This window comes from Channa argus, chromosome 15, assembly GCF_033026475.1.
Source record: "Channa argus isolate prfri chromosome 15, Channa argus male v1.0, whole genome shotgun sequence".
Taxonomy (NCBI): domain Eukaryota; kingdom Metazoa; phylum Chordata; class Actinopteri; order Anabantiformes; family Channidae; genus Channa; species Channa argus.
In genome coordinates this window covers 14,272,889-14,300,433 of record NC_090211.1, presented here as the reverse complement: position 1 = coordinate 14,300,433, position 27,545 = coordinate 14,272,889, and the positions used below count along the sequence as shown (strand labels likewise).

The following is a 27,545-nucleotide window of genomic DNA, read 5'->3' as shown; positions in this document are numbered from 1 at the left end:
TCGGCTTCTTAGTTACTGACCAAATAACTTCCTAATGTTACGCTTGCCGGATGCCCTTCCTGGCGCAACTTTCCCATTTTGTCCGGGGTCGGTGGGAGTGGGGCTGGATTCGACCCGCAGCTTTCCGCATGATATACGGATGATCGAGCCATTGAGCCACCAGGCTTTCTTTTTATGTAAATATATGTTTTATGTAAATATAAAATGGAACAATAGCGTCAATGTAGGTTTCAGCTCGTAACTGGCGGCCATAAAGACAGGAATTTACCCTGAGTTACAGTCAATAGGACACAACTTTTAATTTGTGACAGTGGTATTACTTACACCACCTCCTCCTTCTGTGCTTAGCAGCTCGCTTCATCCAGGTGTTCTGTTGCCAGCAGCAACTGTGTTCTGTTGCCAGTAGCAACTGTATTCTCTTGTCAGTACAACCTACCCATCTTGTCCAACCCCCCCACTGAAAACTACTATGCTGATGATGAGTAATTACATAGTGTAAATTCAGCAAATGCCAAACTCTAACTAATATCAATAGTCAGGTTGGTTTTCACATTATGATCTTACACTTATGAGGTTTCTTAAATCTTGTAGATGATGTGGGCTACGTAACTAATTTGACATAGTTTGCATGTTTTTTGTTATTGTATTCACTAATTTTTAAACTCAACCCTTTGCTAATTTTTTTATATGCACGTACACATATGGTCTTGTCAAGTCCTTGATGCTTTGTGGGGTGTTCTGCAGTACAAAGATTACTGTTCTAATCTTTCATTTGATGAAGTGTCATAATAATGCCGATGAAAAAAAGAAAAGCTTGAAACATCCCAATACACATAAAGGCAGCGATGACGCTGTGACTGTTAAAGTAGTCCCTGTGAAAATAAAGTATGCAAAATAAGCAAGTTGATGATTGTGATGGTATTTTAGACACTAATCATGTAAGTCCTCTTCGAGGACACAGGGCACTTGACAGCCTCTAAAAAGTCTAATAATAGGTACTAGTACTATTCTATTTTAAATTTAAATTTCCCATTAGGCACGTTCTTTCTCATAAACATTGCATGCAAAGTGAACATTAAAGAACAACAATAAAACTACTCAAATATGCAGTTTGCTGTGGGCTGGGAAAGCAGTATGTGATTTGACAGGTTCAGTTCAGGCCATAAAAGTTGAGATCTGAACCATTTAAAACATTCTTTAAAATTAGTAATATGGTAAGTGTTATATGAATAACCTGTTAATTATGCCAACCTGCATTAAGAGCAATATTAAGAGCATGAAAAGTCAGAAAAAATTCACATAGCAATTTCAGATAAAGACATTTTTTTATAAATTAAAGAACCTTTTGGTTCTTTCAGTTTGCCTCTATATTTCTTAGTCACCTGTGTCTGACAGAACATTCTCAACCATGAAAAAAGCACCTCAGTGTACATTTAATTTCACTTTCAGTCACTCACAGCTGTCTAAACTATGACTAAGCTATGAATATTCATCAATAACAAAAATAAATAACATTTAATTCTTTCTTAACATCTGTCAAAAATAAATTAAACAAAGTACTAAAAAGTGCAGAGGTGTTATGGACTCTACTGGCATAAAGCCAAGTGCCCAAAAGTCTAGGCTGTACACAAACATGAAAACAGAAAGCACCCAGCTATTACAAACACTTTAACAAGGTGAATTAATATTTCTCTGGCGATGTCAGTGACCCTCAACTGCTTAACCTACTATTGCTAACTTATAAAAAGAACACAAATTAGCTGCTAACATAATTAGGATAAACTCCTTAGTCTTTAGTTTTTACATAGCTGCAATTTTTAATCCTATTACAACATTTCAACATCTGTTTGCATAAGTAATGCATATAAGCCCTGTCTCCAACTTGCACCAACACATAAACAATATTGAATGTGTGCAATCTTCTTTCCGGAACAAGTGGTCACATAGTTAACATTATATCAACACTGAATACTGTGGTAGACTGACATAATAATCTGGAGGTCCAGCTACACACTGATGTAATGTAATTTTTATTTGCTGAGGATCTAATAATCAGACTTTTTTCCCATAATAATATACTATATATTAGTTGTTGAATTCACAATATAGCTGCTTGATACAACTAGTATGAAACCGATAAGGACAGCATCAAAAAGAAAAAGCGTCGGCTGAAAAAAAGCAGGTGCAAAAGTAGGTGCATCAACATAAGAGGAGATAAGAGGATTGCAGTCTAATATGCAAAGTGTGCTTATTTTGTTGCACCCTACAGATATTTCCATTGCAAATCAACCTTAAGGTTTCCCCTTTGTCAAGAACTTTCACAGACACATACAAGTGCAAGTCCCATGATGAAGAATAACACAATCATTTGGTAGAGCCCAAAGAATCACTGTTCGTGACTGGCCATCTGCAGTCACTGAGGTCCTCTTTGGTCTTTCGGATGCAGGTGAAGATTTCCTTGAAGAGAGCTTTGTACTCAGGTTGTTGGCCGTCTTCCAAAACCCCTGCCAGATCGGACAGAGCAGCTGAGCTGGACAGACGCCGGCGGGCTCTGGTGCTCGCAAAGGGACTGTTAGATGTCTGGACGGCTTTATGGCTGAGCTCATCTGAGGCCTGTTGGCATCGCCGCAGCAGCTCATCATATTTGACCTATACAACACACATATGTTAGGGGAGTGCATTTATTTCTAGGACAAGTTTCATATTCTGCAACAAACACTTTTAACAAAGAAGAAAACATTTCTTAACACCTCTTATGCATAAATAGTACCAGATATGCTATAAAACACCACCTGCAGTGCGCTGTACTGTGCATCCACCTCGTTGAGTAGAGAGATGCCTCTCTGCTTCACTGCTTCCGTTCGCCTTATACACAGCTGCTCATGGCCACGGCGAATCTCGTCTGGGTTTGTCGCTTTCAAAACACTGTCACTGTTACACCTCTTTCGGACGTTTCTTCTCTGCTCTTCATCATTTTCTAAATTCTCCTCTGTCTCATTCTGCCTGAGGCTGGACTTTTCTTCCGAGGCAAAGAATACAGTGTCAGGCAGCAGTAGTTGGTCCGGTCTTCCTAAACTGGTGGAAGTGAAGAGGACACAGCTGGATAAGTCTCACATAAAAAAGGTATATAACTCACTTGACACTGGTCTTGTGCTGTACAAAAATTGTGAAATAAAAAGTCCTAAAACCAGAACAAAAATGATAAATCAATTTGGATCTAGTCCATACATAAGCCAGTCCTAACCTTTTGGCACGGTCAGCGCACCACAAAAGACGCAGCTGCTCCACTTCGGTCTCCAGCTCTTTCTGCCTGACCCGACAGCCAGCCAGCACAGCCAGCCGTTGCTCTAAGCCTCTGTTCTCGCTGGCTGTCAACTCCCGCTCCCTCTCTGCAGCCTCCCTGCGGCTCTTTTCCAAACTTATCTGGCTTTGAAGGGTCTGGATAGAGTGGTGGAGAGCAAGGTTCTCCTCCTCAAAGTCTTGGTGTTGCTCTTGGTCATTTGAAGAGCACAGAGGCGACCAGAGTCCATCCAGACTTAAGCTATCGTGGGCTAGACGCCTGAGCCAAAACAGGTAATTGAAGGAAAGGTAATGTCAATAAAATAAGTAAAGGACAAATTATCCTTCTCCATGGATACATGTAAACGTCAACGCAAAACTACACTCTGATACATATGCACTCGTTTCTTTTATACTTTCACGGTAGGTGTATGTGTGAACAGGAAGGCAGTATGGTGTTTAACAAACCTCCGTTTGCTGAAAATGAAGAAACAATCCGGAAACAGAAATGTATGTTCTACAACTCCTAATGCTGAGAGTATGTAAAGGTAAACGCAGATTACAATGATAAAATGGGCCTGAGGAACTTTGTCAGACCTTTGCAGGAATAGTTCTTTGGCGTGTTTGGTTTACTAAACTGCATTTCACAGCAGTGAAGAGCACAAAATTACAATCACAAAAGAAAGTACGTGCAGCCTCTGGAGTTCCCTTTGTTTTCTAGAGTCATTAAATCGAGTAACGTAGCTACAGGTGAACAATTACGGTATGCAGCTAAAAGTTGAACTTCCACTGCAGATAAGGATGCCCCCATTGCTTAATGCAATTTTTTTGTTCCCCTGGCCTGTTTGTCCCTGGGTTTACTGTTTTAGTTCCTGTATTAATATTGCTTTTCCCAGTAGCGAGTAGTGTAAAGGTTATAAATAAAATTTCACTTATAATATTAGAGCTACTCCCTACGCAACCAACTCATGACAGGGCTACCATACTGGATTGCATTTGTACAGGTGTACCTAATGAAGCAGCCAGTGGTAATATAATACAATTACTTTGAAAGGGGGCACACAGGGCCATGGATGCCCTAATTATAATGTAACAACTCTCTCTGCATAATATGCAGCAAGCCTAAGCGACCGTGGCATGTATTTAATAGTATGCTGGGGGGCAGGATTGTTTCTCTTTTAGATCATTTTTAAAGAAGGATTGTTGGCTCCAGGGGCCTTAACAGCTGCCATTGTTGTCATTTTCTTCATACAAATAAGTGTTCGTCATTGTTGTGTGTCTGTATCTGTCCATTTTTGCAGAAATCACAGGATATAGATATCATTAACATGCCTTCTCACTAGGCAAATATTATCCAGACTTTGTACTAAGGCCTGGCATTAAAATCCACATAATACCCAGGACACCCACAGACATACAGCTCCTCTGGATACTATGTAGATAAACTCAGTGCGTGTCTGAAAGGGGCTTATGAGTATCTTACACTTATATATGTAGTACCTGTCATGGTGTAAGTCATACAGCTCTTTGAGACAAGAGACACTTTGTGCTCCCAAGTTGCGTCTCTGGCCTGTCAGCTCTCTTTTGTCTCGCTCTGCCTGGGCAGTCTTGAGCTTGTCCACCTGATTCTGCAGGTTCTCCATTTGGGTCTCAAGGCCTTCAATGGTCTCTGTTAGACTGAAGGGGAATGGAAAGAAAGATGAACATAGCCTTAAGAACATTGCACTTTAACAAATATACTAAATTATGTTTACTGAATATTATCTACCTATTTATAGAAAGTTTTTTTGGGATGTATTAAAAATTTAGAAAGCATATTTACTGATAACTACAAGACTGACCTTTGGATTTTTTGCTGGGCCAGGCGGTTGTCCTGTATAAGTCGCTGGTTACCTTGCTCCAGATCCCTGGCTGCCACATCTAGCTGTTCATATACTCTGGCATGCTGATCGTTCATCTGACGCAGCAGTTCCACCTGCTTGGTTAGGTACTGCAGCAATAGGAAAGGAAGTTACATATATTTAGCCTAAATTACGTCTTCTGTGTCTATAAAGTGGTAACGGCAAAAAATGTCTTTAAAGCTCAGAAAACATTCCCAACATTTTTTGGTTTCAGCTTATTTGGCATTTAGGGGTTCTCGACTATGTATTTTACAACAACAACAATAACAATAAGAAGAATAAGATCACATATTAAAAGTACCAATTCCAAACCACAGATGAAATGTTAAAAATATTTTTTAAACTGCCCATATGAAAACAAGAGAGGACAGTATGTCAAGTTTTATATTTTTAATTTTCAAAATTTACTTCCTAGTCTCATTCATTTTATTACTAAACAGGCAACGTTTCCTTAGAAGCAAAGATCTGCTGATTAAAGTCCAAGAGAATGACAGGTAACACTGTGGCTGGGACTGATAAAATATGTCTGTGACTTATTTGCATGGTGAACAAGAATGTATTCAATTTCTCTCTGCATCTATTTATAACTTACTAGCTTTAACTCAGTTAAATTAGTTTATTATTGCACACATAATTGTAACAATTTCTTTAAGTAATTTAAAACACCACCACATTCAGGTGTACATTCAGCTTTGATAGTATCATTAGTAAAGTGAGTAGCTCCAGAGATGACATAAGTGTCCGAGAGATGTACAGTACAGGGATGATCATATTAACCTTAATATGTCTCTCACTGCTGTAAACAAATTAAGGCTCTTATCACCGTTGACCTCCTGGATGCCATGTCCACCAACTCAAATATACCAGCACTGTCTGCAAAAGCCAAAACTAAATATATGGGCACTGAAATTCAACAACTAATTGTGTCAATTTACAAGCTCAACATAAAAAAAACCTATAAGTACACCAAGAGCTATGCTCTGCTTTATAAAATGTCAAATTAAGATATTTCTTCAGTTTGCTTTATTGCTTATTAATTAGTATCGCTCTTCCGGTTAAGGGCCAGAAAAAGAAAAAAACCCTTAAGAACTTGGCTATTTAAATAAAGTCAAAGTAAAAGTTAGACGTTGGCAAAAACGCTGGTGAAATATCTACTGTACTGTAGAGCAACAATGTTTTATTTCCACTGAGATTTTCATCTTCTTAACGAACCGTCCTCCACTGTGGACTAGTTGATTAAAAAAAACAATCACCATTTTTAGGCAGCAAAATATACACTGATAGAGTGGATTGTAGACAGCAGAAGACATACTGTATAAACACATATTGTTTTTATCATGAAATGCCTTGTTCAAGTTCTGTCCGCAGTGGGATTTTAGTGCAGCTGCAGCCTCAACAGCTGTGATTTGTTCCTTCATAACATTTATCACCTCGATCTCCTGCAGCTGCTCCTGATTGGTGGAGTACATGTGCTGCAGGGCTTGCTCCAGCTCATGGTTCCTGTCGAGAAGGGTTTTCCCCAGCTCTGCCGCCAAATGGAGATCTGCCAAAGAACAGGAAAACATGTAAACACAAGATACACGACAGCAACAATGCCCAAACACAGGCAACTAGATGGGTAGATGAATGAGTAGCTTTGACACACACACACACACACACGCACACACACACACACACACTGCTCTGTCCTAGTAAATCACAGAGGAATCTTAGGCATGTCTTGGCACCTCCTTATGGCCGTCCCCCTCCTCTAAATCTGGATCTTATCCAGCAACAGTGTTGACTGACCCTCTGATCATCTACATTAAAAAGAAACTATAAAGTGTATGTTCAGGAAATTAAACATTGCAGGTAGGAATGCAATATGGTGCATTGGTATGGTAAGAGTTGTTTCTGCATCAAGTTTTTTTCCTACAACATATTTAATCTTATTGTTATCCCATATGCATGTATTGACAAATCTCTACTTGGGAGAATGCAAGCAATATACTGTATAGTAAAAATATTTTTAATACACTCACTAGCCACCTCATAACATACACCGCATGATCTAATGAAATGTAAATATAAATGAGGGGGCCAAACATTACAACTGACTCTTAATATAATTCACTCCAGTAGGACACCACAACCCACTATGACCTTGTACAGGCATAGTAATGAAGGGGCCAAGCAGTGAACATAGTATTATACAATAAACCTTCCACACATAGTGCACATCATTATGCACAGTGTACTAGTATAAACATAACCGTTGTTCCCTGTGATCTCGGTACACATTGGAAAGTATAGTTGTTTTCAGGTTTATAAGTTTGTGAGTTTTGCTTATAAAAAAACAATGGACACAAGAGAAGTGACACCCTCAGGAAATCCTGAGCATAAGAGTTCTCAGGATGATTCATGTTTAAACCCTGGAATCGTATGATGAACAAGTGACTTAAAACTCATTTCAACTGTGATAAAAAAATACATTTAGCTATATATAAAACTGTTTATACACCACTACATTTACTTGACAGCTATCGCTACTTAGAATTCAGATTAATATTAAATAAAAGTCTACTATCTTTTATTACATGTAAAGAAAAAAACAAATGAGTTTGGTCGGAGTTTTTTCTTATTTCCTACCCAATTTATCAGCCAGTTTCATATGGGAGTAAAGTGGACCATTTCAAGAAAACCCATAATTTATGTGAAGAGATAGGTCTTATTTAGGTGATAAGCTGATCCTCTGTTGCTTGCATCAGTCTGGAGCAGTAACATGTCAGACACAATTTAGGGTGCGACCGCTGAGCGGAGCAGCTCTTACCGTGTTCCAGATCCTGCGGGTCGTACCAAGGTCCCTCATTCTTTTCAAACTCTTCCTCCACAATCATATCAGTTAACATGTTAAAGCCGCGGACTGAACGAGGACTGCACCTGACAGTAAGCTGGCACCCAGGTGTTTCAGTTTAGCAGCCTGACGTTGTCTTCTGTCCTCCACCGTGTGTAGACAAATGTAAAGCGCATCCTCCCGGCGTGTGTCAAGCGTCCGTTCTATCTACAGCGACGTGGCAAGCCTCTAGTGCACCCTAACATCCGGTAGGTGGCAGAAACAAAAAAAGGAACATGAAAAAAGTAAGAAATTGCACTGCATTTAAACCGTATAGCCCTAGCCCTAACTTTATCACCGTTTAAACTGAAGTAAATTTGATTAAAAAAAAACGATTAACGGCTAAACATTTTCAGTAATCGTTACCATAGCCGTAACTTCCCGCTTTTGTTAACGGACACTTTAATTGGCGAATCACGAAGCGGCGACTGGAGACAAAGGACTGCTCTAGCCAATAAAATTCTTGTTTGTTATCGTGGAGCCCCGCCTTATTCGACGTGCACACAAATCGAGTTTGACCGGTTTGGTTTTAGTTTGGTAAAAAATTTACGTTTTGTGAAACAGCTTCAGCAAATCGTAAATTAGTCTGATAAACAGGACACAACACAGTGACTTGTGGACGTTTATGCAGACGTGACCGCTGGATAAAAAAACCTTGTCAGTACTGAATGTATTGTATTTTGCTAATGGCGTAAATTATTAGCAATGCAAACGTTAAACTTCAGCACCAGGAAATAGCGACAGCTATTGCTGCGGCAAATTAAACCGCGAGGTAACTTGGTTGTTAAGTTACCTGAGCTTCCATGGCGGTGGACGAGAACCCAGCCTCAGGTACAGGATCCGGAAAAATGAATGTGGTGCGATACCTGATTTGCTTTGGGGTAAATCCTGCAGCTCTGGCTTATGCCATGACTACTCTGGGATCGGCTATGATAAACAATATATTCAGCTTCTACTATGTCAAACTTTTCCTCAATAAGTACCAGATATCAGAGGGAGCGTTTCACCAATCACAAGTGAGTATTTTGTCCTGATATACTGCAGGTTTTTGAATGCAAACTTGTGTTGATCTGTCAAAAGCAGTGGTGCGTTCAAGAACAAAAGGAAAATGTCTGACACCAAGGCTGGTTTCCATTGCAAAAAGGCTGTCCTCTTGGGCCCAGTTTTAATAGATTTTTGATTTATATCTCTGTTTCCACTAGAAAAAACTCCTCCATATGACCTAGTCTGGTTTTCATTTCGGACAATGTCACGTGGGTGCTCATACTACAGAGCTTTAAGACTTTCAGGACTCGTCTAAACTAAAAAAAGCTTCTTTCCGTTAAAATCGTGTTTAGAGGAGAGACTGTGAATATATCAGTAGAAGGATGCTGAGGTTGGAGCTGCCAGGCAGGAGGTCTAGAGGAACACCAAAGAGAAGGTTTATGGATGTAGTGAGAGACACAAAGTTGGTTGGTGTGAGAGAAGAGGATGCAGAAGACAGGGTTAGATGGAAGCACATGATTCACTGTGGCGACCCCTGAAAGGGAACAGCTGAAAGGAAAAGAAAAAGAAAGAAGACTTCCGTTAAAATCATCTGAATCGGAAAAAACTCCTCCAGATGACATTATTTGAATGGAAAAAACTCAAGATCATCATTTCTTCAGCTTGAAGCAGAGAGACACTTTAAAATGGAGATAAAGGCAGGATGGCAGGATGAAGTTTAAAACTATTCTTGTACATGCACTTAAGTAGATTCATAGCAAACTTCTTGAAAAGTTGCCTTTTAAAAAATATTTTCATTATTGATTAAGTTGTTGGCAATTTAAATTTTTTTTACCATAGATCGATTGTTTACTTCTAAAAGCAAATAGGGACAGATGACCATTAAACTTTTCTGGAGTCGGAGGCAACGTCTGCTATTTGTTTCATCTTAACCTTAATTTTTAATCGTGTAAATTAGAATAAAAAGCAGCAAATCCTCACTTTTAAAAAGCTGGAACAAGCAGATAAGCTATTTGCATGATTAATCAGTTGTTATAATAGTTGTTGCTAAACTTAACCAGTCAATTCATTGGTGCGTATAAACTCCTTCCTCAGGTGGTGTACATGGTGTGGAATGCAGTCAATGACCCTTTGTTTGGCTACATGCAAGATAACTCCAGGGTGCCCTGTTGCTCTCAGCGACGTCTCTCGATCTTGTATGGTGCTCCCCTCTACTCGCTGGCTTTTCTTCTAGCCTGGTTCCCGTGGCGGTCCTACGACCCTGGTGACTGGTTGAGTGGCTTACACTTGATGGTAGCACTGTGTGCTTTTGACGGCATGCTTACGTTTGTGCTACTGGCACAATGTGCGCTGTTTGCAGAGATTTCTAGCCACCATCAGAACAGACTAAGACTTGTAAAGTACAGCCAGGTAAGGAATTTGTATACTAAAAACTCCCTTCATCATTCTTCTGTATGATTGCGGACATGATGTGACTTTTCATATTCCCTTCCTTAATTTTCCAGGTGGCTTCTCTCATTGGCTCCTCCAGTGTCCTCTTTTGCGGTGTGGTCTCCAGAAACATGGAGGACTTTACGGCCTTTCAAGCTTTCACAGTGCTGATTGCTATCCTGAGCTCTGGGTGCATGCTCTATACGGGCTTTCACAGTGAAAGTCGCTTTGATAACAAAGGATCTGAATCTGATTTGCTTATGTCTGTTGAAGAGACTTCCCATCGGTCAGCATTTTCCTTCTCCATGTTAAAGACTTTGATGTGGCAAATCCTGACCAACAGAGACTTCCAGTTATTTGTGCTCATGAACTTCTTCCAGGTTTTCATGTTGGCTTTCTTCAGTAATTTTACCATGATTTTTACTGAGCACCTTATTCCTCCAGATGTGCTTCCATCACTGGCCAAGAGCATTATGTATGGAGCAGGATTCATCTGTCCACAGGTATGGTTCCCCAGTGGCTTTGCCTTTTTGTTTTTTCTTTAATAAAATGAAAGATGGGAGCACCAGTAAATAGAGAGCCAATGGGCCCTTCATTTGCTTTTTTGTGTTATTTTTACCTCTTGTTATCTCATGAATATTACTGACTGATTATTTTAATTTAAGACTTTTTTCACACAATTTTTTGTATAGCGTAATATGCCACATTGTATATTCTTTATGTTTGTCCCAGCTGTTGGTATTGAGCTGTCAGAGTCTGCTCCATGGTCTTGGCTACTACAGGATTATTCTCTTTATCTTCTACATGGAGGTTGGAATGGCAGCTATTATGCTAATACTCGGTCCTCAGCACTACTATTGTTTGGCATTTTTCCTCACCATTAACATGTAAGAGGTTCTGTCATCCTTTTATTTTTTAATAACTAAATAAAATTGATTGAATCATCCTTTCTCTTGTTTTCTATACAGGGTCATAATTCAAGCAGCCTTTAGTCTTTTTGCACTTCCTTTGGCTGACATTATTGACACAGACCTGCAGAACTACAAGCGGAGGTAAAAAAAAAAAAAAACACAACAAATCATCAACAAACTGTCACTCACTCAGTTTCTCATCACAAACTACTATTTTTCTTTGAAGTAGCATTGTTTTTAAACTTACTGTTCAATAATACTTTTGCATTTACAATCAAACTTATTTGTGTTATTTTCCTGGCAAAATTTAGCCATGATTTTCTTCCTGTACCCCTTCTGCAGTTCCCCTCTCTCCTCCATGGTGTTTGGGACTAATGCTCTATTCACTAAGCCAGCTCAGTCTCTGGCGCCCATGATAGTACTTACCATCCTCAACCAGTTTGGATATGAAAAGCTGAAGAATGCAGGAATAGATTCAAACCCAAGGTACAGAAATTTTCTTGCTTCTTCAAAAATCTTTATGAAACTTAGTTTGGTATAGTAGCAGTTAACACTGGATAATGCATTCTCTTCTCGTGGTCGATTCTGCCCTACTTTATTTTGTCATTTATTAGTTCTTTTCATGGATAATGTTTATAGATGTACCATAGTTTTTCATTTTTTTGATTCTCCAGATTTGATAAAGTTAAGGGAAATTAAAATACTATCATTAGGAGTCCATCTGCTGATGGTTACCTTCGGATCTAAATGTTTTATTTAGTCATTAATAATTTATAAGTGGTTAGATACTGTATAGATATGTACAAATTGTGTGTTTATTTTTTATTTTTTATTTTTTTTTATGTCCAACCCCCTACTGGAGAACCTCTTAGTTTTGTTTTATGCCATTATAGTATAAAAAAACATATTCAACATATTATCTATCTACTGAAATTTCATACATTGATGCACACACAACTTTAAAAGCTCAGAAGCAATAAAGTAAATGTATAAAGGAATAAATGAATAGTAATTGAATAAAGGCCAGTAATTAAATAATGCCCTGTTTACAACTTTTGATATCAAAGGTCCCTTGTATAACACTAATATTATATCTGATAGGCCGATAAGAATTTTTTAGGAGTTTTTAAAAAAAATACATTTTAAATCTATTTTAAAAAATTCAAAGTGATATTAATGTTACACACATCCACACAGACCCCATCAGTATACATGGGATGTTGCATTGTTGGTTTGTAATACTGTGATTACCATTAAAAACCCAGGAAAATAATGATTTCATAATCACTGCAATTATAATTTAATTTAACCATGAAACACTGTTTTTAACAAAAATCTTCTTCGCTCTAGCGCCCTGGAGAGTCTCCACAATATCATGTTCTACTTGGTGTGCCTGGTACCCATGTGTGTCGCTGCTGTGCAAGTCTTGGCTTGGAGGCCGTTTTCTATCCGCAACAGTCACACAATCGACACAAAGTACACTGACAACTAAAACAGGTTTTCTGATTATTATTTTTTTTAATTAGAGTTTAAAATTGCCCAAAATAAATGTAAATGACTGTATTTCATTCAAATTCAATACAAATTAAAAAACCTGTTACACAAACTAAACTATTTAGTTTGTACTGTTTGAAATCAAGATACGTAATCTGTGCAAATACGAAAAAATATTGTTATCTCAGTGACTTCAGCTATCTTATACAAGAGGGATGTTGGTTATTGTAGATTAGTTTAACTAAATAATATCCTAATCCTTCAAATCAGCCTGTAATTAGTATAGTATGTGGACAAACTTCAACTATTGGACCAAACACATCAGGGATCAAAGGAAAACCAGATTTATGTTTATATATACCTCTGCAAATGGTTATCATGGTCTTACAGTACGAAAGTGTCTGTGTTCTGCAACAGGGACTCATTTTTCGCAAGGCATGTGAAAGAAAGAAAGGTTTTGTTAGTAAAAGAGGAACTGTGTTTTCTTTTAACAGTGAAAGTAAATTCTCAAGTTGCTGCATATATTGTTGCGTGATCCTCCAAACGTGAAACAAGTGATGCATAGGAGCAATGGAAATTAGGAGTGTTGTCCGTAAGGTACTTGGAGTGATAACCATTACATCCAGTTAAATAAACTAGGCATATACAACTTTAGAGGCTTTAGCACTAAAGATAGATTCTTTCGACCAATACGGGGACCAAAACCTGAAAGCTTAGCATTACATGGCTCACACCGTGTAAGTTTAAGAATAGGAATTTTCTCATTTGAAGGTTTAAAAAGAAGACAATGAGGTAGAAGGGGAAGAATTAATACAGACTTTTAACTGAGAATGTAAAACCTCAATTTACAGACAATTGGAAAACATTTACAAATGAACATCTACTTTGATGTTACAGACATGCAAATCAATGCTACTATTCCACAGTGTTCTTCGAAATAAGTTAAAAAGGAATGTATCCAGATAACTGTGTCCACTCTCTTCTTATTCACATTTAATGGATACATGAAGTATGACAACAAAATGTTCTTCTATGGCATAAAATTCACTGTACACACGTGACATAGACTGAGGCCTCTCAAATTCAGGATGTTAAATGATGCATTTTCTTTCTTTCTGTTATATTTTAAGACTAAAGTGTTGCTGTATTATATGCACATTTATCTGTAATGTGTTTTTTTTTTTTTTTTTTTAGATTAATTAATTCCTTTGGGTATATTAACCCTAATTTGGTTTAGGGTTTTCTATTAAATGTTTTTTAAACAAATTTGCTAATTAGATGTGCTTCTTTCTGTCTGTTACTAACATTACAATTTACAAATGATTTCTGTTTTAAAACACTTTCATTCCCAACATGTAGTTAAGCTACATTCTTAATAGAATTATTTTTAATGTAAATTCTGAGCTGAATACTGGCATTTTTAATAGTGCTCCAGTATTAAATACAATGGAAAGAAAGTAGGCAGAACTAAAAAGCAATAAGTGAAAACTGTCTGCGGAACAGCAGCTTTGTTGTGTTTATATCTCACTTAATCAAGAAAAGTGAGAAGACATAAAAATTACTTGCATTCTTTGTTGATTTGTTTAGTTCCTCAATCACGTAACAGCCTCTTGTGTCACTCATGGCTTTGGAATGTCTTCTTTATTAGCATGATGGCCATTTAATATCCTTGACTGATACTCAGACATTTTGATAAATGTCATCAATTGAGCTTTTGAGGTCAGAACTTGCAGTCTGCAATGAGATTCAGTATTCAATGAAAATAATGGCAAGATAGGAGATTTTCAGGTTAGCTGTGTTAGTAATGGATCAATTAGATAGAGTGGCAACAACAGTAAGTGAAACCTTTGGAATCTCCTATTTCCTGCATTGGTGATAAAATGTGACCTGACCTTTACCTAAGTAAAAAAGATAGACAAATGTGCCAACAAGCAAAAAAACGCAAACAGTTTTTATGTGTTTATTAAACACACTCTTTTACCATTCAAAGTGCTGCTATTGAATAATTGGTTTATTTTCTTTACGCACCAATAACACAAAACACGTGCCTCCTGTAGCTGCAGATCAAGCTTGCACAATGTTTTTTTGCATACGATTGACTCATGACCTCTGAACAGAGATGTGGTTCAAATGATTCATCAAAGCCACTAGGTTATACATACTCTTGGATCCTTTAACCTCAATAAACATTGTACTTTGTGCCGTCAGAGTTATTGGATGGGTGGCCCCTTCTACAGACAGTACCTACAGTTCTAAATTGTCCCTATTTGTAAATCTCCATATGTCAAAATGTGTACTTGTAAATGTCTCAACTCTAAGGATTTTATTTGCAACTCTTTCTAGCTTTATGCAAATTAAAAATGTTGATCCTAGGTGTTTTGAGGTGTGAAGCATTTTCATTTCAGGACATTCAGGATGTTTCTCATAAATAGCTCATTTTAAAACAGCTTTAATCCACACAGCTAGTTTGTTTCTCTAATTGTATGTTGCAATTGCTGACTCCTTAAGTTTTATTGCCTAGGGATTCACTTACTTTTTCCACCAGCACTTTGAAAAAATAAATGTGTGCCTTTAAATAAAGTAATAAAAATAATTATAATTGTTTGTGTGTTATTGTGTTTGTGTATATTTGGGACGGTATTTAACCTTCATGAACAATTATGCAGAAAACCAGGTAATTCCAACGTATTCACATACTTTTTCTTGCCACCGTACATGCATTAACACAAGCTGTAGAAGTTTTATGCTTGCTCAACTCAACCATAACATGCTGCAACAATAGTTACCTGGGCTTCAGAAGGGTTACTGCCCGTAGTTTGCGTATCGCTTTGCAACTTCTTTTTGTTGTACATTTCTTGCAGCACATCACGGAATTGTGATTTTGGTCTTGCTTTGTTAGTTGAGTTATTCTGTTTAGAAAGTTAAGGAGATAAAATATAATGAAACTAATATTTTTTCTGCATTTAGTTTTTAAAAAATCCAGGTCAACAACTGCTCTGTCACTGTGGTGTAGTACGACCAATATCTGGCCAGAGATTAACTAAGCCCTTGGTTCCCGTTCCTCTTTTTGCTTATGTGGGCTTTTCCACGTTTAGTAAACAGTCAACACATGTAACAAAGAGAAAATAAAAAATCTTAGACTTGTCTACAACCTTGTCAGTTCTGAAACTCCCCCTGCAGATGCTGCGATTGCAGGCAAACTAGAAAAGGGAAACATATTCATTTCTCGTGAGCAAATATTATATTTGACCTTTCATGCTTGAAAGTAAAAAAGTTGTAATGATGTTGTAATTAGCATTACATTAAAATTACATCTAAAAGTTGTAATTATTTACCTTCTTTGAAAGGATAAGTGTAAGTATTACCGAGCTGTAGATGGCCAAAAGAACAAATGATAACCACAGAAGAATGTGCTTCGTCATTGATTCAAGTGCTGAAAACAAAAGAAAGTGGTCTGTCCCAAATCACCCTAATGCCAACATCCAAACATCTGCACTTGGTCTTTAGAGTTTCCTTCTACAGACTTACCCCTTACTGTAAGTGTCGTCCCCATCCCTACATGCTGTTTGCCCTTTGTTGGCTCCCTGGTCCATTCTGCAGCACAGTGGTAGATCCCGCTGTCATTAACATTAAGTGACTTGATGCGAAGAGATGCCCTGTCCAGGCTGAATCTGGGAGAATTGAAGTCCACTTCGATGGAAGAATGTTGTTTTTTTTTGAAGACAAACCACTTATAGCTCATGCCATTTTCTGAACATTCTGCGCTGGCAGTACAAGGGAGAAGGGCATCTTGTTCTACTTTCCGCTTGATCTCACTGATTGGCTGGGTTAAGCAAATATCTTCGCCACCGCTCTCTGGAATTAATAAAGAGGACATTAATCGATATAAATTCATTTGATGTCAGTGTTTCTATCCAACTGGTATTAGAATAACAACTGAACTATGAGTGAACAAGAGCTGTAAAGCTTGATTGCTATTAATCATAGAACAATCCTTAAGAACTTAATTTTCTAAAGAAGTACTAGGATAACCATAGAAAACACATCTTACCTGTTACTGACAGGTTGGTGACCAGGAGCCAAAACCAAAAGAACCGGTCCATGTCTGTAGCTTGATAGCTTGTGAATGATCTCATGATTCCTTGCAATGATACAACAGGATAGGAAGTTGTGTCTACACTTCCTCAACACTTAGTTCCTACTTATTTTTCTGCCCTGTGCATTTAAATGCTAACACAAGGAGGAGGCATTTCATGACTCATTGACATGATAATAATTCATAATATAGTAACAAATAATAAGGCTTCATTGCATCAAATGGGTTCAGCATAATATTTAAAATAACAGATAAAGAGAGTCTCATAGTTTTCTAACTATCAGCCTTTTAGTAGCTAATAGAAATATTTAGCAAGACTTAGTGGATCAATGATAAGACTATAAAATGTTCATGACAATGTCTTGCAGAACAGGCTACTCATCACTGAATGGAAAAAAATCAATGAGACTGTCACCAAACAAGGGGAAAAGAAAGCTAAATATCTAGATTAGATTTGTAGAATATATAGCGCATACATAAAAAGATCAACACTGAAATACCAATATACTCAGTTTGTTGTATTTTTGCGTGTGTTTGACATGCCGAAATTAACCTGCTTGGAGGGGAACGCTGCTGTGTTGAATGAATATAACTGAATTTATTAGCTTCTGTGAGCTTTTGGAGGCGACTTATTTACCTAAACCCGGCCGAAGTACTGTCCCACTCAGCCTCCTCTCATCCAGAGCTTTTTCAGTGCGTCTCCTCCAGCTCGTTGTGGGCGGATCACGGTTGTGCTGTCATTCATATTTTAGTCCAATCAAAGTCTGCCTCTGGGTTTTCTCACGCCCCCTTCCACGTCGACTTGCACCCTCGCCATATTTTCAATCTTGTGTGCATCCTGCAGTCCGCTTTGCCATCCAGGAGAAATCAATAGGTCCTGAAGCAAATCCTTTAACTGCTTAAAGACTTCTGTCTCAGCTTTGCAGCCGTGTCTGTTCATTTATTTTGCAACAATGAACATCTTCAGACTTACAGGGGACCTTTCTCATCTGGCAGCTATCATCATCCTGCTACTGAAAATATGGAAAACCAGGTCGTGTGCAGGTGAGCCCTAGCTTTATGATTACTACATGTGCTATATTATGGTTTCGATGTTACTGATTTACTTTGCCTTTCTTTTATTTCTAGAATGGTTTAAGCTTAGTGTCATTTTAGCAACAAGCTATAAGCAAACTGCTAGCTTGCTAACAGCTAACTTTCCCCCACTCATTCATTTGAACCAGTAGCTAATAGTGTTAGCACCCCGGGAACAACTGCACTTCCATCCTCTGTAATAGCAGTTTACTGCAGTATGTCCAGGAAACGTGTGAGCACAATTTGAATTGAAAATGGCAAAAACATATAAGTACAGCACACCATTGCTAACGTTATATTTGTAGATTCCGATAGTGTGATATTAACTAAACTGTGTGGGGAGGGAACGTAAGTACTATTCAGCTAGGAGCCCTCTGCTTTGTTGATGAATGAGTAAATTACTACAACTTTAAAAATGTATATGTTTGTGGGTTCCATTGCTAAAGCTTTACATGTGGGATTTGCCTTATCCACACGCCACTCATCCATTGGCTCCTGCTCTTAGTTTCTGGTTTGGGGCTCGATTTTTTTGGACTGGCTTCTGACGTGGCGTTCTAGAAGGAGCTACGGAAGTAGCTAACCCGCTGAAATAGCATCTGAAATTGCAATATTACTTTTGTTGGCCTTCATAAACATGTTATTTATTAATAGTAAATCTAATCAATATTAAAACACACTGGTAGAGGTGATTTGGATATGATATCTTGTCTTAACTTCAGTTAGAAGTGCTCTGATTGGTAAAATGTACCTAGTAATTATGAATCATTTACCAGCAGATGTTGTGTTTATGTTTAGCTATCATTGACTAGATTTTATATTTATACTTTTTCCCATGGTGTAAGGTAAATTGGTTTTGATACAGAATCTTTAGACCACCCATGTGTTTTTCTTGCCCAGTGGTTCCACGTAAGTATTTCTGCTCAAGTAATGTTTGCTTTTTGTGTTCCACACCAAGTCTCCAAGATGAAGGAGGCGACTCTTTTTATTAGTTAAATAAGAGAAAATCTAACTTTCTTGCACAGATTTTAATCTTTAAAACTGAAACGTTTGGTTTCTGTTGTCTACCATAAGATTTTATTTTAATGTTAACTAAATTGTGAATTTATGAATGGAAGAAATAAACTAATGGATTATTGTTCAAATTAAAACGTTCAAACAAAGTAAGGTGTCCTTGAAACTGAACATTAGTTAATCTTTAAAAGGGTGTTTAAAAATTGCCCTTTTATTCAGTAAGTCGGTTGGATTGTTGCCCCAAGAAATTGGTTTCTTAGTGGACTACTTGTAAATGAGTTTGCAGTTGTACTTCTCCTTTGCTAGTAAAATACTTTTTTAGAGAAGTACTTGTACTTTTATTTGAGTGGTGCAGCAGTAGCTCAGTCGGCTGCCTACCGACCATAGGGTCGGTAGGGTCACGCCCTCCTCCTCCAGACCACATGTTGAAGTGTCCCTGGGCAAGACACTGAACCCCCAACACCAAAAGGAAGCTTGTCCCAGCATGCATTGAGGCAGAGACACGGCACAGGGCATAACACCTAACTATCATGTCTTCTGACTGTGGGAGCAAACTGGAGCACTTGCTGGAAACCATGCAGACGTGGTTGTCAGTGATCAGAGTTTGACATCTGGAAGGGATTTTCACCTCTCCCTTTCGGTGTCTGACACCTAAAGTAAATCTGTAAGAGGCACTGGTTGTCTGAGATGAGGTCTAAAAAGCAAACCTATGCCTTGATGTTTTGGGTATTTAACAAGTTAATCCACATACTTTTGCCTGTGTGCTGATCATGTTCCAGGGTCAAAATGTCAGTTTCCATATATTGATTTCTGGGCTTTAAGCCTGTATTCAGTGCTCATCTCAATTTCTTTAAACTAACCTACTTTAAATGATAAAAGGTAATTTACTTGCAAATGGGGTTCTTGCGTATTGTTAATTTCTTAACCCTTTTAAAATAAATCCAAAATGAAGAATAGCATAATTGATGTCCAGGACCATATGTGTCTTGTTTCCAGTAGATGTCACTGTTGGTTAAATGACTAAGATTCCAACTTTGGCATAGTTTATCCTAAATCTACGTGATGTATTTATTTCAGGTATCTCTGGAAAGAGCCAGATCCTGTTTGCTATAGTGTTCACCACACGCTACTTGGATCTGCTCACCTCCTTCATATCGCTCTATAACACATGTATGAAAGTAAGACACAACTCATGTCTCAGTCTTAATCAGTAAAATTTCATACATATCTCATATTTTTCCAACTATCCTGAATGATGATTTTTTTTGTGTGTGTACCAGGTGATCTACATTGGCTGTTCCTATGCCACAGTCTACATGATCTACATGAAGTTTAGGGCCACCTATGATGGAAACCATGACAGTTTCAGAGTGGAGTTTCTGGTTGTTCCTGTTGGAGGTCTCGCTGTTCTCATCAACCATGATTTCTCTCTTCTAGAGGTGGGGTCATCCTCTATAATATTGACCAATATTTCAGAATTATTTGATTAAGACCCAACTATTAAACTATATAGTCCCTTATTATACAAATCAAATAATTTGTATACATAAACATTCACATGAAACTTCTCTGGCATCAGATCCTTTGGACATTCTCCATCTACCTGGAGTCAGTGGCGATCCTGCCTCAGCTCTTCATGATCAGCAAGACCGGTGAGGCAGAGACTATCACCACCCACTACCTGTTCTGCCTGGGCCTGTATCGAGCCCTCTATCTCTTCAACTGGATCTGGCGTTTCTATTTTGAGGGATTCTTTGACATGATTGCCATTGTGGCCGGTGTGGTCCAAACTATCCTCTACTGTGATTTCTTCTACCTTTATGTCACTAAAGGTAGGTTTCCTACTGGTATCATCCGTTATTTAGGCATCAGTTCATCAAAGCATCAAATCATGCAACCCTCACATGCCCATATGAGTTTTAAAGCAGTTCATGTAACAGGGTTCACTAAAATATCTTCGCATGGCTTTCAAAATTTCTTAAATTCAATTTTCATAGGTTTTCAGATTATTGACCATGTTTAGGTTTAGTTCATTTTCGTAATATTAATTCAATATTTCTTAATTTGTCAGTAATTAGAGCAAGTAGTTAGGTAAAAATAAACTGATTGGTGTAAATCCATGTCTATGCAATATTTGATTATTAGTTTCCATGCAAATTGTGGAGTGGATAACATAACTTGTTGCACAAGGGATTGTGTCTGTTACTTTTATCTGCCTAATATAGGAAAGAACACGTTTTAAGAAAATAGACTGTAAAGAATCCATTCTGAGGGTCTACACAGCTATTGTTAACTGTGATGTAATTTAAAAAAACATTCCAAAAAGTACTTGCAAATCTATTTGTACTCAACATGAATATTTTTTCTTCATGTCCTACATACTGTTTTTTTTTTTTCCAGTGTGAATATAAAATGGGTCTTAAATTGCATAGAGAAGTCCTAATAGGTCTTTTATGTCACTAGTTGAAGTTTAAACAGCTATATTCACAGTGGCCCTGAAGCAGTGCCTTCTACAGAAACAAAATCCAGGGGCCTTATTCCTAGAAAATCCTCATTTTAAAGTTCAACCAAAACAATATGTGGCCTTATCATCATCCTTTTTCTGACTGAACGAAGTCTTTTCCAAAGTTACATTCCTGTTTTTATTTCACTGTGTCTCCACACTAACTTATCAAGGAAACATAATCCCAGGAAACACACAAAGGGATTTTTTGTGCTCAAAAGCTTGAAAATTTTGAAATGCACACTTGATTTGGCAAAGACAGACTCATACTGACTTTTCTCCCTAAACAAGCACTGTGGATTGTACCTCAGATGGCTTTTGTGTTTTTAGTAATATTAGTAAGAAATAGCTTGAGATTCAAATCAAGGCCATTCTAACCCTTTGCTTTCACCCCATCAGTCATGTCCCAGTGCCTCAAAATCTGCACTTATTTACTTGACTGCAGTATATTTTGTAGCAAGACAGTTTTGGATGTGTGGAAACGGTAGAACTACGAAGAGGTTTTTAGAGAGGTGTTTTTTAAGTTTGACTTTGGGTTGACCACATGTGACTATGGTTATATGAATTAATCCTATTCCTATACAGTCATTTTAAAGTTTCTTTTAAAATCTCAGTATATATTATTATTACTATCTCAGTATATGGATTATGTATGGCAATGTGAACAAAAACAGAATCAGTGACTCTTCCTACCTGTTAACTATGTTTTGTCTTCCTCAGTGTTGAAAGGCAAGAAGCTAAGTCTTCCAGCATAAAACATGCTGAAGGATAGGCGACTCCCAGCAGCCTCAGGGGGTATGGAGATGGCATCTTGAAATCTCGTGACCTATAGCAAAGGATGCCTGAGACAGAAAGCCAACTAAAAGGGGAAAAACACTAGTCTTCTTGATGATTGCTGATGGACCTGGTAAATGCCAACAAACACCAGAGCTGAACAACGATCATCCCAGGTCAACCTTTGGATTTCTGTGTTCAGCATCTTGCCTTAAAATTATTTTCATTGGTGTTCAAACAGGAGAAAATGCTTTTGTTTTTTTTTTTTGTTTTTTTTTCTACATGTGAGGTGTATCGCTTATTTTGTTTATTTTTTATAGCATCACAGATAGGGTCAAATCTCAGTACCTTGTTTGACATGGTAATGAAATGCACAAATGTACAGTCTTATTAAAGAATGAGCTAAAGAAAAATGTATCTGAGTGCCTGATGAGGATAAAGTCCACATTCACAGTATTTCTTTCTTTTCTCTTTTTAACTTTTTTTTGGTCTCAGTAATTATATGCATATAGTCTAATATGTGTACCCTCTCTTTAAAACATTTTTAAAGATGCCAACATACACACTGTACAATACAGATCAGTTTTGTAAAAGCATTGCTTTTCAGTGTTGCTCAAGACAATATTTTTAAAAGTAATTTCTCTCTTCTAAAAGACAGGCAAAACATGTTTTGTGTGTAGAACTCATTCAGTTTAAGAAATATCCCATGAAAGACTTTAATGCCAGCAATCTTTTTGTTTTCAAATGTGGGTGTCTCTTTAAGAATTACGCCGTTCATGTGTTTACTGATGCTTTCTTTTTTCTTCCGGCTTTACGTACTGTAAGAAGCTAAAGTGCATCAACCCTTCTCCAGCTTTAATGTCAATTTATTACAATCTTTGAAAGGATCCTACATCACATTTTGGATGTAGATAGAACACAAGCTTTGTTTTTGTTTTTTTTGTGTCCAAGGAACAAACTCAGACACCTTTTCAACAGTGACTTTGGCTGAAATGACTGATTAGAGTAAAGCAATAATGGTTACAGTTACACCAGGATGAGAAACGTGCAGATATTTGGCATGAGAATCTTCCAGCCCTTTGACTGGCTGTGACATTTTAATTATTAGTTACATTTCTGGAGTGTGATCATTTCAACAGATGTGACATTATGAAGATCAACAGTAGTAGTAGTGTTCACAGTGTTCAATACATGCATTTCTTTTAAATTTAAAGGCCTCTTGTTAAATTACAACATTTTTCAAATTACTTTTTGTCTCTTTTTGTGCATGATATCACCTCAATTAAAGGTTTTATGAGTATTACCCTTCAGTGTTGCTGTTTGGTTATTGAAACAAGGCAATTCTAGCAATTCTAAGATGCACAGACTTTTACTGACCACTTTTGTGGTTTCTCGTCATAATCACATTCCTGCGAGTGGTTTTACACTGTCCCACTGACCTCAACATGTGGCAGTAAAGAAAGGCAGAAATAGACCAAAATTGAGGACACATGGGTGCAAATGTGACAGGATTTCAAATACAAAAAAATGGCTTGGTAAATATTGTGTGACAGAGGAACTGTGTTCAACAAGCATGTTTCATAGCTGACTTTCTGAGTGAAGGGAAGAAAATATAACATACCAAAATAAAGGTTTTAACAGTCGGGTGTGAATGTATTTGGACGGTAAAAAAATCCATAGTTTTGACTCTGTAGACCATCATGATGCTTACGTTGTAGACCTGTTAGTTTTATTTCAAGAGTTTGGAGGAAAATGGATGAACCAACTATGAATTGTTGCCATTTTCATTTATAGAGCCCCATTTTGAGCAGCTCGTGATTTATTTGGACAAACTATCCATTAGTGTCAACAGTAGGTTATTCTAAATAAATCTTAAGGCAAACACTTTTTATAGTGTAAGATGTTTTTTAGAATACACCACATCTTCACTTTCAACCCGCAGTAAAACAGTTTCTGGACTTTTTTGATCATTTGCATTGCTGCAGGTTAGGCTGTTCTAGAATTTGTGGGAATAATTTTTCCTTGCTAGAATTACGTATACTACATTTCCTACTGGGCAGCGTACACTCTGGACAGGCTGTCCGTCTGCAGAGTGAAGAATATTAATATGAACATTTACACCTAAGGGCCATTTTAGTCACCAGTTACACTGTATGTCTTTGCCAAGGAGGTGTTAGCCTTTGAGTTCAACCCAGGACCTTGCTGTGCGTTGAAATTGCCAACCCTTAGACAAACCAAAATGATCAGAAAGGAAGTTGTCAGTTTAAATACTAGGTTGAAAACCCTTGAAGACCATGTAGCCCAATTTCTGAATCCCATTCACATCACCAGTTGCTGGGAATTTTCCCTGGTCAAGGTCCCTGGTTACCAAGTAAAATGCATGCTCAATTGAATTCTGGTGAGACAAACTCTTTTGCCTAGAAAAAGTCTTGGGTTTTTATTATATTACGCTTTGGGTCATTGTTCATCTGGACTGTGAAACATTGTCCAATGGACTTTAAAGTAATTAGCTGAATAATAATAGCCCTAAACACTTCAGAATTCATCCTGTTGCTTTGTCTGTAGTTACATCATCAATAAATACAAGGGGACAAGTTGGGCAGCCATACATGCCAAAACCATATCACCACCTCCACCATTCTTTAGAGACATGGCAGTATGATTCAGGTCCTTCTATTCTCTCTATGTTCTTTTAAGAACTTACAAGATCACTGGCCACACTTTTGGTTTTTATGCCTAATGATAAGTTACTTCATCAGCAGTGACACCTCTTTGGACTTTAGAGATTTATAGTTAACTAATTCCAAATGCAACAGTCAACTTTAACTTTTATCTGCTTGCTTTAAATGATATAGGAAGGGAATAACATACACCTGGCTATGGAACAGCTGCCACCAAAACTGGGGGTCTATGAATAAAAACAGCTGGTTAATCCACTTTTTCTTACAGCCAAACACTTAAATTAAGGCTGACTTTCAGCACATGTTGGTTTCATTTCAAATCCACTGTGAAGGCATAGAGGGGCCAGAATGTGAAAATTACCATAAAACAAAATAACAGCGGAGTTATAAATATACAGTGTGCTGTTTTCAGGTAAAAGCAAGCAAACATAACATTTATTTTGGAATTAATTATCACTGCCTAAAACACACGCACATTAAATATTTGCAAGCATACACAACAAAAGAAAAAAAAAGGCATTTTCAAACTGACAAGCTTAATCAGTGATCGAGTAGTGCATAGTCAAGTTGGGTAAAGTGCACTTTTCAACAACAAGTTAAAATATTCCTCTCTCTCTAGTGCTTGAAGTTAGCTTCTACAAAATATATGCATTTAGAGCATGTGCAGATTAGACTAATAGGTGCTGTATTGGGCTAATAAGACATTTGAAAGATGAATTACATAATTGCTTTGGCTGATGTACACATTTTAATCCTACTATACTACATATTTATATGTAAGCTATAAAGAGAGCCCCACTTCATGTCAGAATTCTTGTTAATAAGAAAATATATTAAGGCATTAGGCATGCACTAAACCTCAGGGAATCTTTGTGCTTAAAATCTGTTATTTCAGAGACCAGACTCAAGCCAGCATACATTCAACAGTCTGTCACTCTAAAACCATCAGGCTTTAGATGGTAGTGCTGATTCAACCCAAACATACTCAAATGTAACATGAAAGTTGACAACCAGAAAAAGAGGAAACAACAGCAAGCTACTGTAAATCTTTTGGTTCAGAGGTTGGAGAATCACTCTCCTCTTGGAATTTACTTGGCTGGTAGGAAAAAGGAGAAGAGAAATAAATAAATGAACATTTACTCAAATAGCTGTTTGATAAAATAACACAGTATGTAATTTTATTAAGATTTGTATTTAATTTTTAACTGATTGTTTTTTTCTGATGCTTCAATCTGGCTTCAAATAGAGTTATTCTAGGGGATACAAGAACTTTGCACCTTTGCACCTTTACACCTTTGAAATTACCTTTGCTAGAGGGTAATACTTCAGGACGTTGAAGATTATTAAATAAAAGCCATTAACAATTAATGAAACCAGGATGGAGAAGAGGGCAAGGCCGGAGAGCAAAGTCAACAGAGTCAACCCTGCAACAAACAACAGGAACACTGAAAGAGACAGAGAGAAATATCCGGTTAGTGGCTGTAGGAAGAAAAAACAGGTACAATATTATGCAAAATCACAAAACAGAAACAAGCGCCTATTGTACCTTCACAGAAAACAAAGCCCACTGCAGACATAATAATGGTTACAAGAGCAAAAGTGAGGAAAAGTCCGACAGGCACAGCAGCCATGGTGCCGAACAGCACTGCTGCCAGAGCTAAGAAAGGGTGGCTGCTGAGGTACCGCCCGACTCTCGAGTTCATCACCTCTGTTACCTGGTAACAAGAGAAAAACCCTGACAGAAAAGCAAACCTGTACACACGAAAAACAATAAAGAACAAATTTAGTTTTAACAGACGCAGTTTAGTTTGAGCTTTACCTTGGGGATGTCATGAAGGCGGTTCAACAAGGGGGTCCATCTGGCCCACAGCTGCTGGAAGTCAGTTTCTCTTTTGATGCTGCTGCTGCTGATGCTGCTGCGCTGCATTTTCATACACTTCTGACCTGACTGAAACCAGAAAATCAGTCCAACTGAGTCAGCTGACTGATTATGATTATTAATGATTTATGTATGATTTACAGCTTTCTGATGCACCTGTGCCTAACTTTTAATAAAAAGTAAAATGTAAAGTAGGACAAACTTAGTTAACAAATTACAGCTATTCTAGAGACCAGGTGCCATATATTACTAGAAAAAAGTCCTTTAAAACTAAAGTCATTTCTGGTTGTCTGATTTTCAAGTACATACCTGAAGGAGTCAAACCTGGACCAAATCAAAGCAGATCTCAGCCAACAGCATGGGAATCTGTGTCCTGCAAGTTTGCTCCAACACTCCACCAGCAGCAGCACACCCTTCTTAAAGTCACAGTTTCTTCTTCTTCCTTCTCTTTCTCCTCCTTCTTCCTTCTTTTGGATTTCAGACTAAGATCATCTAAAGTCTTCTTCACATTAGTGCTGCCATCTGCTGTTTCATCAAACAGGCTGCAGCACAATCCTATAGTTTACTCTACTGATCTTTCTCTCCTTGCTGTTTTGGGGGCCAAACACATTCAAGAATTTTAGAGGAATTTCAAAAAACTTCAACTGATATTTGT

At 37.6% G+C, this 27,545-nt stretch overlaps 5 protein-coding genes across 7 annotated transcripts; 2 read left to right on the top strand and 3 right to left on the bottom strand.

Annotated features, from left to right (window-relative positions):
* Positions 1-1,306: 1,306 nt before the first annotated feature.
* On the bottom strand, positions 1,307-8,983 carry cdr2a (cerebellar degeneration-related protein 2a). 2 transcript variants are annotated; one of them, XM_067477469.1, is made up of 8 exons: positions 8,846-8,983; positions 7,990-8,251; positions 6,611-6,723; positions 5,121-5,269; positions 4,780-4,956; positions 3,245-3,559; positions 2,793-3,075; positions 1,307-2,649 (listed from the first exon to the last, which is right to left on the bottom strand). In XM_067477469.1, exons 2-8 carry the CDS (start codon positions 8,066-8,068, stop codon positions 2,365-2,367), a joined length of 1,401 nt encoding a protein of 466 aa, XP_067333570.1. In that variant the 5' UTR covers positions 8,069-8,251; positions 8,846-8,983; the 3' UTR covers positions 1,307-2,364. The 2 variants fall into 2 exon arrangements, with proteins under 2 accessions (XP_067333570.1, XP_067333571.1); XM_067477470.1 differs by having other exon boundaries at positions 8,100-8,251.
* On the top strand, positions 8,533-12,941 carry mfsd13al (major facilitator superfamily domain containing 13a-like). The gene is made up of 7 exons (XM_067477467.1): positions 8,533-9,068; positions 10,132-10,446; positions 10,542-10,970; positions 11,200-11,354; positions 11,436-11,519; positions 11,721-11,864; positions 12,729-12,941. Exons 1-7 carry the CDS (start codon positions 8,856-8,858, stop codon positions 12,868-12,870), a joined length of 1,482 nt encoding a protein of 493 aa, XP_067333568.1. The 5' UTR covers positions 8,533-8,855; the 3' UTR covers positions 12,871-12,941.
* A 733-nt stretch (positions 12,942-13,674) lies between these two features.
* si:ch211-139g16.8 (immunoglobulin superfamily member 6) lies at positions 13,675-17,044 on the bottom strand. Its single transcript, XM_067477471.1, has 6 exons — positions 16,924-17,044; positions 16,401-16,727; positions 16,208-16,305; positions 16,025-16,072; positions 15,659-15,781; positions 13,675-14,606 (listed from the first exon to the last, which is right to left on the bottom strand). The coding sequence occupies exons 1-6, from the start codon at positions 17,006-17,008 to the stop codon at positions 14,553-14,555; spliced, it is 735 nt and encodes a 244-aa protein (XP_067333572.1). The 5' UTR covers positions 17,009-17,044; the 3' UTR covers positions 13,675-14,552.
* A 711-nt stretch (positions 17,045-17,755) lies between these two features.
* On the top strand, positions 17,756-23,635 carry LOC137100171 (ER lumen protein-retaining receptor 2). 2 transcript variants are annotated; one of them, XM_067477809.1, is made up of 5 exons: positions 17,756-18,012; positions 20,131-20,231; positions 20,334-20,492; positions 20,633-20,885; positions 22,277-23,635. In XM_067477809.1, exons 1-5 carry the CDS (start codon positions 17,922-17,924, stop codon positions 22,309-22,311), a joined length of 639 nt encoding a protein of 212 aa, XP_067333910.1. In that variant the 5' UTR covers positions 17,756-17,921; the 3' UTR covers positions 22,312-23,635. The 2 variants fall into 2 exon arrangements, with proteins under 2 accessions (XP_067333910.1, XP_067333911.1); XM_067477810.1 differs by lacking the exon at positions 17,756-18,012 and adding an exon at positions 18,643-18,948.
* Positions 22,802-27,325, bottom strand: LOC137100172 (lipid droplet assembly factor 1-like). Its single transcript, XM_067477811.1, has 5 exons — positions 27,200-27,325; positions 26,831-26,959; positions 26,558-26,726; positions 26,317-26,456; positions 22,802-26,107 (listed from the first exon to the last, which is right to left on the bottom strand). The coding sequence occupies exons 2-5, from the start codon at positions 26,942-26,944 to the stop codon at positions 26,048-26,050; spliced, it is 483 nt and encodes a 160-aa protein (XP_067333912.1). The 5' UTR covers positions 26,945-26,959; positions 27,200-27,325; the 3' UTR covers positions 22,802-26,047.
* Positions 27,326-27,545: the final 220 nt, after the last annotated feature.